The sequence below is a fragment of the Lontra canadensis genome, unplaced genomic scaffold, assembly GCF_010015895.1.
Source record: "Lontra canadensis isolate GAN:19392208 unplaced genomic scaffold, GSC_riverotter_1.0 scaffold67, whole genome shotgun sequence".
NCBI lineage: Eukaryota > Metazoa > Chordata > Mammalia > Carnivora > Mustelidae > Lontra > Lontra canadensis.
In genome coordinates this window covers 4,302,445-4,314,824 of record NW_022631061.1, presented here as the reverse complement: position 1 = coordinate 4,314,824, position 12,380 = coordinate 4,302,445, and the positions used below count along the sequence as shown (strand labels likewise).

Sequence of the window (12,380 nt, the reverse complement as noted above, 5' to 3'; positions counted from 1 at the left end):
TAATGAGAAACACTGAATAATTGACACCTAAACCATATATACAGTTTGGTTGATTTTTTAAAAACTGATTCTCTTTTATAGTAGGAATACAAAGTTTTCCACATTATTTAAAGTTTGGATATCTATGAATGTTAACGCAGCCACCTCAATGCTATCAATTATAAAAAGCAAAAAATCAGCAATATTTTGTGCATAGATCAAAATGTAGCTCATGGGTCAAAAAGAGAAAAAAAGTCCACCAAGAAGACATTCCACTATACACCCTACTTCAAAGGTGATATGAAAGTTTTAAAGTGAAATCATCTGCCTGCAACTCTAGTATTTGGTTACAAAGCACGTTATGCACTGAGGAAAAAGTAGGACTTCTTTACATTGTCAAGTGAATGGGCTTTCACTTTCCAAGTCAGTCGTTCTGATGAAGGGAGTTGTTCAGGCTGATAGCCCCCTGGTTTTCCTGCCCAAGAAGTTACCTACCTGCATAAACTGAAGAGAAGCCTCAAAGTCCTCCACGGGATACATCTTAATTCGAAAGAATTTCATCCCCATTATCAAGCTGATAATGCTCTGAACAATATATGGGCTCTGCTCTTTGTGTCGTAATTCCTTGAGTTCTGCCATAAATTTCTTCTTCACAGCAGGGAATCTAAAAAGAGAACAAGAGCGGTTTATCAAATAATGGGTATGAAAGTGACCATAATGGAGGCCTCCAGTGTCTAGGAGTGAGAGGGCACAGTGATAGGAGTCCTTTGAATTAGTTGAAGAACATGGCTGTCATTTTGTAAGGATCTACTATGTGGGATTGGGCAAAGAGTACAAACCTCTCCTTCTCTTAGTCTATAAGATGCTCAATGTTTCCTTCAGTCAGGGAGAAGACCCAGGGTTATTCAGACCCTCTCAAAATGGCCTCGCTCTTAAATTGAGCACAACAAAAAGCTCCATTTCCTCAGGCTGGGGAATTTCCAGCATACCTGCCAACCCCAAGGACCTGAAGTATGTCTAATTGTAAGCATCTGAGCAATAGCACAGGCCTGCTCTTTGTGACAATGACAGCAAATCATGCCAAGAAATAGTCCTAATCCATTTCCAGAGTTTTCTATTGTTGTTTCTTTCATGCTTTTTGGTTAATGATCATTGTAAAAAATATTTTTAGGTTGAGGAGAATCTAATAATGAAAAAATTCAAATCGAATCTAAAAGATTGAATAAGCATTTTCTCCACGCATGGGATGTTACAACTAAAGAGACACAGTCTGCAAGGAGCTTGAGGCGTCTGTATCAACAGTAAAATAGTAACAATTAATAATATTAATTACAACATTATCATATAAGATTATAAAAAAGAATAGACCCTAAGAGGTTGGAAAATAGTAGCAGATCTGCAAAGTACCCAAGGTAGAGGAACATATACGTAAAAGCTATCCTAACTATTTCTGAAGTGTCTAGTTAAAAGAAAAAGGAAAGCATTCTAAAACTCATTGTGTTTTGCTTCCTGAGACAGTCAGCCTGGATTCCACATATGTGAAAAGGTCAATTAGGAGCAAGGCATGATTAAAGAGGGTTATTATGATTATAAAAGTTAAAGGCCAACTAACAGAATCCTGGAAGGTTGAGAAAACTCTTGACAGCTCAAGGTAGAAACTCGAGGTCAAATAAAATAGGCAGTAAACATGAAGGTACTGTTTCACCAGAAGGCAGTAGAGATGGCCATGATGGGCAAGTTGGTGTTAGAGACTTGGCAACAGCTGGCCATTTTCTTGCTCCTGGCTTGGGTGCAGAAAGTTATGTGGGGCTCGTTTGGTAATAATTTGTTAGAACTGCTTTTTTCCTAAGCCAATTTACAGACTTTTCTTCATGTTTGCTACACATATTTCCCAATAAAAGAGGTTTTTAAGAAGGCAATGGAGCAGAAAACAGAAAATACAAATGCCAATGTCATCTTTCTTTCCTCCTCCTTATAGAGTAGAAAATAATCTGATGTTGAAGACAGTGACCATGACAGCTATAGGGAGACATCCAGCACATACAGTATGCCAAGCAAAGTTCAGACAACCCTACAGTTCATCTTCATGATCATTCAATCCTCACAACTTGAGCAGAGTACTATTATTAAACCCTTTTTACAGAACAGGAACTTGAGGCTGAGACTTCTTCATGTGCTCAAGTCGCACAGCTGGTAAGTGACAGCCAGAATTTCAAGCCAAGCGTCTGGCTCTAGAGTCCCTACACTTAATCTCTGTGCTGTCATGTCTGGACCAGTGGTTCTCCAAGCACGGCCCCCAGATCAGCAGCAGCAGCAGCATTGCCTGGGAACTTAGGAAAAACACTCATTATTGGCCCACCCCACACCCACTGAGTAAGAAACACTGGGGCTGATTCCCAGGACTCTTGTTTAACAAGCCCTAGAGGTGATTTTGCTGTCTAAAGTTTATGAAACACTGGTCTGGACATGGGATCATGATAAGGTATATTTGTAAGACGATTTATATTTTATGCACATTATATTCTTTTACATTTTTGCCTTCACAACAATCCACTGCATCAGGCAGTGAACACATTTCCATTTTACAAATAAGGAAACAGATCAACATGACAAAGAAGACTCAAATGCAGGTCTTCTGACACAAGTTCCAGGGATTTCTACCGTACTCCAGCTGCCTTACCTTGTCATGAACTATGAAGTACAGTCACTGTCCTAAGAACAATGTATACAGTTTGATTGGGAAGATAAAGCGATGTGAATAATAATAACAATAATAACTTTAAAATATTAATAAGAGTAATAACTATTAAATATTATTTATTTACATTGTTTATTCATTAAACCAATTATGACTAGTATTTATTTAAATTATTAAATATTATTTATAATAATAATTGTTGTTGTTATTATTTTTTGTGAGGTGTGTTTGCCACTGCCTGACCCTTTGCTGGAATCTCACTGATCGTTCCGGGAGGTGGAATGGTCAGGCCAAATCACTTTCTCGTATTTCACATTGCCTTTATGAGACTAACACACTTAAAGAGGCTCCAGGGCATAGGAGAATGAAAGGGCTCTTTCCAGCTGGAAAATTAGTAGAGATTTCTGGGGATTTGAGCTGGGGTAAAGGCTGAGTCTTTAGGCAGTGATAATAAAGGGTGGGAGGCAGAAATGGCATGCAAAGCAATGGAAGGAACATTTTTAATCGAGATTATATAAATTTATTAATTGTCAACTAGATTTTTAAAAATTGTATTTTTATTCAAATTATTCCCAAACACTAAAAAAACTTACCAAGGATGTTAATTTTGAAATGTGAAAGCCTGAAAGGAAAAAGTAATCTTATAGGTTAGAATTATACTGTCTTAAAGACCATATGATACTTGGGAAAGTTTGTTTTCTATCCCTAATCCAGGACTAAAACAAGGAGCGGTAGGAGAGGGCAGGTTACTTGTATAACTTACTAGGTCAACAGTCTCAGGAGTGGGTGGCTGACAGTCTATTTTTCAGTGAAGAATAAATATGGCTATCTTTTACTTTTAAAAGTCCCAGATAACATAAACATACTATTTTAGCATTAAAAGTATCCCAAAATCTATTTGCACTTAAAATCTATTTTTCTGTAAAGTAATTTTAGGGAAAAATTAATTCGTTTTTAATGACTGTGCCTTTAGTAAATATAGTAACTCAATGATTACTCAGTCTTTGAAATACTAGAACATCCATATAAAAAATAAACTGCTTTAAAATGATTCATACATATTATAAAAGTGAGAGTTTAAGAATATATACATTATGATTATATTGTATAAAGAGAAAGTAATTTTGAAATCTATGAATCTTAGAGGTCATTATCACTATTTAAATAAATATATTAGATTTTAACCAAAAAAACTTAACCTAAAAAATTCAAACTGTAACTTAACTGACTTTCAGAAAGTCAACACTTTGGGTGATAATCACTAAATAGCAAAAATTTTTTCCCTTTATGACAGGAATTAAGTGCATTATCATTAGTAAGTAAAAAATAGTGATTTCGCTAAAACTTAAAGACTAAAATTAAGCATTAATAACTAAAGTCATAAAGAAGAAAATATTTCATATGCATTACCACTGGGAGCTAGATCTAAAGTCTAAAATTAGAATGGCTATATTACTCAAGTTTATTAAAAAAAAAAAAGATAACGACCCTGTACTAGATAAGCATACATCCTTTTTTCCCCCCTGAGAAAAAAGTAAACAGTACTTTTCTATGGCAATGACAAAGTAATGTTTCTGGCATATTCACAAAAAGGAAACAATGTGATAATTTGGATTATGACACAGGATTGTACTATTAATAAAGGTTACCTATACATTGACTGGTTGAGAATATTATCACTGTGATTACTATACACTACTGAAGTTACCATAAGAAGACACTGACCAAGGGGGTCTCTTATGACTGGCAAATACGGGAGCATTGTCCAAATTGAGACATTTCACATACCTAGCTATTGCTGGGTAAGAATTAGGACAAATATTGACATCATGGAAATTAAAACAAGCCATGGTTGGCGGCAAGAGAACACTGGCTTGGTGGATCATATAAATCTGACCTAATATAGAAATTCCTATAACCTTAGAATGTGGCTTAGTTATGACATTGTTTCTCAATTCATTCACAATCAACATCACTACTGCTAAGGAAGCTCATCTACAGTAACCGATGTTGTCACGAATAGTTCACAACTAAGAAAAACACAAAAAGCCATTTTTAGCAAATCAAATTTTCCAAATGATGGTATAAGAGACTTGGGCTGGGATAATTGCAGAAGGAATTATACAGGAATAAGCTGAGATTTTCAGGGTTTAACACAAATGAGCCAAATACATATCAATAACTTATTGTTACGATCTTTTCTAGGAATGGGTTTGATACATGTGAATCAACTTGCTAGGTAATTGAAGCTGCTCCCTTCAAAATACCAATACTTTATATTCAGTTGCAATAGAAAAGGATGTATTGGGCTTTTTCTTCCTTGATGGCTCACGAACCACAATTATGACGATGGACTGCAAAAAAAGTCAACATAATCTCATGCAAAATGGCCCAGATAACTCTGTAGTTTAGTTCTTACATAGGCTATGGCTACTTTTTCTTTATCTCTATTGCTGCTAATCTTTGACCTTGATATTTCTCACTGGCATCAGTGTCCCTACCTCTCTCCCACTTAACACTGATGTTTTACATGTTAGAAAAAATATATAGTTGAGATGACTAGATAAACCGGGTTAAATAAGTCACACTGAAGAATTTGGGGGGTATGTTTCCTGGGCTCTTGTCTCTGTTTTCGCTAGGTAAGGTTGCTAAGTAAGTACTTTTTATAAAATTTTGTTTTTGGATAAACTGGGTATTTCCATGCTATTAAGTTAGGAAATTCCATCTCTTGTTGATAAAAATCTCTTTCTGAGGATTGCATTTCACAAGCATCAGGGTATCACTGTTGTTCTAAGCTCACCTCCTGGCCTGGATTCATATTTTGTCTCTGGCTCATTTTGCCTAATCTCGGCATCCAGGATTTTGCTTGATTCGCCTCAGGGTTGAGTAAGATGAAGATGGGTGAATAAGGTGTGACATCATTTTTGGAGAAGTATTTTATTGCTAATAGTCTAACACCACTTTGTTCTAGCCTGCTAAGTAGTGTTATGGGGCCAGATAAATTTAGCAATGAGAATTTTCCCCTGACTTGTTTCCATGACAGAGTCTGGGACATTTTTAGCTCAGCTGAATTAAGTAAGGTCTATAGTAGAGGGACATTCTAGAATGGAATTTTCCCATTCACAGATGATATATATCGTAACTACTCACTCATGGAATATATAAAACAAAACTTCTAAAACTGGTAAATGTCTTTGGAATATTAGGGCAGAGAGAAAAAGTAATTGGGTTAGTCCACTTCCTTCTTTGATGCAGTAGTCTGAAACTCATGGACTCCAGGTAGGTCCTGACCCAACTGCCAGATAAAACAGATGCTAGAGAAAACGACTGAAAACAGACTTGGTACTTGCCTTGAGGGAGCTTTTAGTCAGTTTCAGAGACATGGCGCCATCGCAAAAGGAAGCCTAGCTCTCTGTGAGCTCACACACAGCCCTTTCCTGAGAGTGGGGCTGGACTGAGGTGGAAGAGGCACTCAGGTTCTTATGGTAAAGGACTGACGTTCACTTACTTAGCTTGTGCCAACACGCCGATGACTTCCGCATACAGGTCGGCCACAATGTGCATATTGCCAGTGTTAGGACCAAGGTACCTAAATAAGATATGATGAGACAAGTAAGGGGTTCCCCCGTCATCTAAAAAGAGCACACTTGTTTTAGATTTAAGTACCCAACTTCTTCAAAAATCTAAGGAGAGAAATTACTTTACCCTTCTTTGTACTTAAAGTGCTTGAAAGCCAAGTTAATAACATCATGTATTAGACTGTCTATTACAGGATGAAGTGGAATCTGAAAAGAAAAAAAAAAAAAGATAGCTCTAAACTTGGAAGGGAATATTAAAGATCAAATCAGTAACAGTACTTCTGGAAACTATATGGCTTCTAGCAATCAATAAGCATAATTCACATGACCCAGTATCTGAAATTCACCAACAATTTAAAACTTAGATTTTAAAAACATAAGTAGTTTTTAGATAAATCTTGTCTAAAAGGAACATTAAATTCCTGACCTACCTGTTTCAAAACTTCTATTAATACTAAAGAAAAAATAAAATCAATGGCGAGGTCCCGTCTTTCCATTAAATAATCTCGTTGTTGTTCATCACTGTAAAATTTAAAATATTCACATTCAGTGTCATTGAAGATATTCAGGAAATGATACAATTCACCAGACATCAAGGCGCATTCCCAATGGACTGCAAACCAATTCTGCTATTATGAGATTACAGTGGTAAATATAGGCTAACGCTTCTTATTATCAGTGAGGGGTAGGGAACTCACATTGGACCAGAATTTTTACTTCAAATTTCAACTTTTCAACCATGTCAGCTTGAGTAGCTACTTGTGAATCTCAATGGATTCAATGGACCTTTCTTTATTTATTTTTATAAAGATTTTATTTGAGAGAGAGAGGGTGAGAGAGAGAGCACAAGCAAGGGGAGGGGCAGAGGGAGAGTGGGCTGAAGAAGGATTCTACCCCAGGACCCTGGGATCATGATCTGACCTGAAGGCAGACACTTAACTGACTGAGCCACCCAGGTGTCATTCCATGGACTTTTCTAAGGTGACTTTCTGGAATTTTATCATCTGTAGAACCGAGAGAGACCCAGGGCAGGGCTGCCATACTGGAGGTGGATATTGAGAAGTTCCTGTGAAAGAAGCTACACAATGTAGGAAACAGTAAGGACAAAATGTGATTATCAGCTACAGCAGGACTACAGAGGGTGGAGAAAGGTTAGAAATCACTTTTCTTTTTTGGTTTCCATGCCTCTTTCCTCTTGACCGTCTGTCACTTGAGATTTATGAATGAAGAAGTGAGGGGGCAGTAGGAGAGAGAATGGTCATAAAACAGGTGGAAGAAGAGGTAGGAAGAGGCAAAGTGGAATCATTTGAACTCACTCAAAGGTTAAGGAGCAGAATTAGCACTGTCAGAAGGACAGAAATGTCCGTCCACCCCCAGCCCAACCCCCAGTTTCTGCTTACCTAACATATTTATTGAGGGCTAATTTGGAATTGAACCAAGAAAGACAAATGATATGATTGCCGAGACCCTAGCACAGAACTGTGGCTAAGAGCTTTGGCTTTGGTGTGCAACAGTCCTGGATTAAAATGATGCCTCTTCTATCTACCAGTAATCACTGCATTTACAAAATGGGAATAATAATAGTAATTACAGAAAGGTCTGCTTGAGTATTAAACAAGATAAAGCATTTACTGTATTTAACATAGTCTCTTGAACACGGAACTTCTCAATGCTTGCATAGTAAGGAAAAGCCATGAGAAAGGATGACCGGATTTGGGCTTGTCAGGCAGGTGTGTTTAAAATAAATCAAGAACATTTTAAATATCGAATGTTTTTCCCCTCAAGTCAATGGGAATGAGAAGAAAGGAAGGTGATATTTAAGATCTAGAAAAGAACTTCTGGAGAAGCTCTGTAACCTTGAGCAAGTCAAATGAAGGCTGGTGGATGACAGAATACGTTAACAAGGGAGGCTGTAACTGTAACTCTCAAGAAGAAATGTATGGACAGGGTAGGAACTCATTCATTCAGGATCACTGTGACTCATCCTGCCAAGAGGAAGAGCACTGGCCCAAATCATCTATCTGAAGTCTTTCAAGACCCACTAGAACCGTTAAGAGCTTCTGCCAGCTGGAGGAGCAGAAAACACATGGAAATGTACTGAGAAAAGAGAACATTCACAAGTCTGACCTAGAGATTATATCATGGAATAAGTAATTAAGAAGTTTGAAGACTGAAAGGAAGGAGAGCTTTCAAAGATGGCCAACGGCAGTAGACAGAAACTTGTTGTGTTGGATGGCCAACAAGAGCCTTTTAAAGGGGCCAGAGGACCTTGAGAAAGCAGTTCTTGGCAGGGAGAAAAACTTTAAACCCCCGATTCTTTTTAATAAGTCGATTTATGCTTTCATATAAAAATAAGACCTATACTTTTCCAATAATGAATTCGACTTTATTGCTGGTTTGAAGTCTAACTGCCAGGAGCCAGCAGCATTTGACAAATTTATTTGGCAGTCAAAATGTTGATGTTGTACTAATCTTAGAAATCGTAACCCTAGTACACATCTGTCACATTTGAGTGTTTTCAGTTGCTTATGCTTCCTCTAAAGTTCCTCTTTTCTTTTCTTCTAGTAACAGAAACTTGCATTATTACCTACATCATGCTCTAGACACACTTATTCTTTTGGCTTTCTCCCAAACATTCTTATTTGTACTCCCAAATGTTAATTAAATGCTGCTAAGTTGAATTTCTCTGTCCTGATGCCGTATTTGATCTTGGCAATTACTCCGATCTCCTCAAAACAATCAGTAACGTGACTTTTAAAATGTTATTTTCCAATCCATAAAGAAATTAGTTAATAAATAATCCAGTTTTAGTAACCACATTCTGACAAAACAAAAACTCAATTCAACTCACTAAAATGGTTCCAGTCCTCACTCCCAAGAAAAGTTTATTATCTGTTTATAAACTAACATGTAATATGGGAAGAATAATAAAATGATACCATTAATTAATTAAAGATTTTATTTATTTATTTATTTATTTGAGAGAGAGAAGGAGCACAAGCAGGGGGAGCAGCAGAGTGAAGACAAGCAGATTTCCCTGCTGAGCATGAAGCCATACATGAACTCGATCCCAGGACCCTAAGACCGCAACCTGAGTGAAAGTCAGATACTTAACCAACTGAGCCACCCAGGTGCCCCTGATACAATTAGCTTACTGATCACACATTCTGAATCATTTTCAGAATACAACATGGGGGGTTAATGTGGTAGGAGAAGAGTAAAAGAATTAAGATTTTACCTTTAAAATTATATACATCAAAAATATTTGTAAGAAGAGACTGCTAATTAGAATGAGGTTTCTTTTTGGGGTGATAAAATGTTCCGGAGTCAGTAGTGATGGCTGTACAACCTTGTGAATATACTAAAAACACAGAACTACACACTTTAAAAGAATGAATTTTGCCACATGTAAATTACATCACAAAAAATTCCCTCTCTTCAACTAAAAAATGATTTAACATGAAAAAGCTATTAATTTCTCTCCCAAACAAGATGATAAATAAAGGACTCAATCTTGCATAAACTCAAGCATATTATAAAATGAAATTACAAGTGTGGATGAAATGTAATTCATTCCATGACACTGAGACGTGGGTATTTTAAAAAATGTATTAGAAGTGTCAAGAGAAATGAAAGAGATAAATCACTCACAAGAAGTAATTAATGTCTGATTTTCTGAATAATTCATTTCAGTTTACTTCTCTTTAAAAATGCACAATCAAATCATACAGAGAAGTCTGTTTTTAAAATATTTTTTAAAGGTAAATATAGCAAACTTTCTTATATTTACTTATATTTCAAACATGAAATTACTTATATTTACATAAACTTTTGGGGGATGCCTATTCATTTGACAGTACATGAATCTTAAATTTTATGGTTGCTAAAGTGTTTCTGTAGCAGCAAGTTCCACTTTTCAAATCCATAAGAGAAGGGGAGTATAGAATAAACAAAATTCTCAGCTGCAAGGGAAGTTTGAGATGATGCAACCTGACTTCCCTGTTTTTCCTCGCAAAAACACTAAAGTATAGAGAGATGGTGAGTTGTCCAAAGTCACAGGGTTAATTTGTGGCAGCTCCAGGCCTACTGCTGATGTCCCGCCCCACCTCCTCCCCACACAGGCACCCTGGGCACTCAAGGTTACTAGCAAGGACGAGACAGCATCACGCAGGGCCTGCAACAGCCCTTCTTCCTTTAGGTATACACTGGAGGAGACAGAGCTCGGGAAAAAAACCAGACAAGAGGGTAACCTAGGGCCCTTTACACCTGCCCCACCAATGTCAAAATAAGGCTGAGTAAATCTTTTCAACCTGTGACAAGTGACAGTGACTAGTACTCCCACTGCTAGACAGCTGCCCCTGCCCTGTCCCCTGCACACCTGCTAGGTATCCATGTGCAGACAGGCAGATTTAGATGATGCATAAATCCCATTTTGACTTATGTTTCTGGAAGGAAGGAAGGAAGGAAGGAAGGAACCTCATAATTCCTACACAAAAGAAATGTACCTTTTTGATTTATTGCTTGTTCTTGGTCTGTATTCATGTGATTCATCCTCAATGCCATTTTGCCTTTTATACCAGTCAAATAATGTACGCAGAATGGAAGGCAGGCAGTACTCAGAAAGGGAGCTCATTGAGCTGATGACCTACAGAGAAAAACAGGTGATAAAAAGGCTTTGGTGGCCCTGCCAATTACTGAGAAACTTTTCATTTCACAAATAACTTCAAGGATATTCAAAAAATCTTCTTATTTATCCCATCTTTCCTTTAATAATCTTTATTAGTACATTCCCAAGAGCCCAAAAATCTCTTAACGTTGACAGATGTTTCTTATGTTATAATTTTGTGGTTCAAGAAAATTAATTACGTTGACTTCCTTTCATTCTAGAAATTGGATGTTAATTGCATACAGGTTGTTCATGGACTGCAGGGAAATTATTTCCCACACTACCCAAGAAGTGTAGTGTTTTTTACTCCTTAACTCTAAAAAATGCTTGTTGTATAAATAAATATATTAATTAACACAATTACATTAGTTACTTAAGTAAAATTAAAAAAATCTAGCTCCCAAACAAACCAAGTGGTAATACAAGGTATGGTTTTCTGACAGTAATCATTCATCTACTCATCTGAGGTATGCCCCAAATTAGACTGAAGACATAAACTAGTAGCAATAATTTCCTGTGTATCACCTTAACGGCAAACTACTTCTCTCTTTTTTAAACAACAAACATATCTTTGATAGATGAGTTTTTATTTTAATTTCCTTATCTGGAAAGATTTGTATCTTTTATTAATTATCATGAGAAAATGAAGCCCAATTGACATCTCATACCATGTGAAAAAATTAATTTAAAGAATCATACTATAAAAACTTAAAACTATAAAACTTCTTGAGAAAACACAGGAGAAAATCTCTGTGACTTTGGACTAGCTGAGGGTTTCTTAGGTAACACACTAAGAGCAAACTCCATGACAATTTTATACTGAACATCATCAAAATTAAAAGCTTCTGTTCTGGGGATGGTTCAATCAAGGATGGTTCACTATTTACAAACCAATCAATGTGATACATCACATTAACCAAATGAAGGATATAAAGTCATATAAACATCTCAGTAGATGCAGAAAAAGCATTTGACAAAATTCAACATTGTTTATGTTAAAAATGCTCAGTAAAGCAAGTTTAGAGGGAACATACCTCAACATAATAAAGGACATACATGAAAAACCTAAAGATAACATAATACTCAATGGTGAAAAACTGAGAGCTTTTCCATTAAAATCAGGAACAAGACAAGGATGTCCACTGTTATCACTTTTATTCAACACAGTACTGCAAGTCCTAGCCACAGCAATCAGACAAGAAAAAGGAATAAAAGGTATCCAAATTGGTATGAAAGAAGTAAAGCTGTCACTATTTGCAGATGATATGATATGATACATATAAAAAACCCTCAAGACTCTGCCAAAAAACTATTAGAAGCAATAAATGAATTCAGCAAAGTCACAGGATACAAAATTAATACACAGAAATCAGTTGCATTTCTATACACTAATAACAAAGTAGCAGAAAGAGAAATTATGAAAACAATTCCATTTACAGTTGCACCAAATAGAATAAAA

At 36.4% G+C, this 12,380-nt stretch overlaps 1 protein-coding gene across 7 annotated transcripts in view; it reads right to left on the bottom strand.

The window, feature by feature from the left end:
- FRY (FRY microtubule binding protein) overlaps positions 1-12,380 on the bottom strand; it is a 331,529-nt gene that overhangs the window by 159,289 nt on the left and 159,860 nt on the right. For 6 of the 7 annotated variants that reach the window (XM_032880008.1, XM_032880011.1, XM_032880009.1 and 3 more), the window contains exons 4-8: positions 10,761-10,900; positions 6,687-6,777; positions 6,383-6,462; positions 6,186-6,266; positions 475-643 (exon numbers count right to left, since the gene is read on the bottom strand). In XM_032880008.1, coding sequence (XP_032735899.1) covers positions 475-643; positions 6,186-6,266; positions 6,383-6,462; positions 6,687-6,777; positions 10,761-10,900 — 561 coding nt within the window. The remainder of the gene's footprint in view (positions 1-474; positions 644-6,185; positions 6,267-6,382; positions 6,463-6,686; positions 6,778-10,760; positions 10,901-12,380) is intronic. The other variant, XM_032880015.1, reaches the window with a different exon arrangement.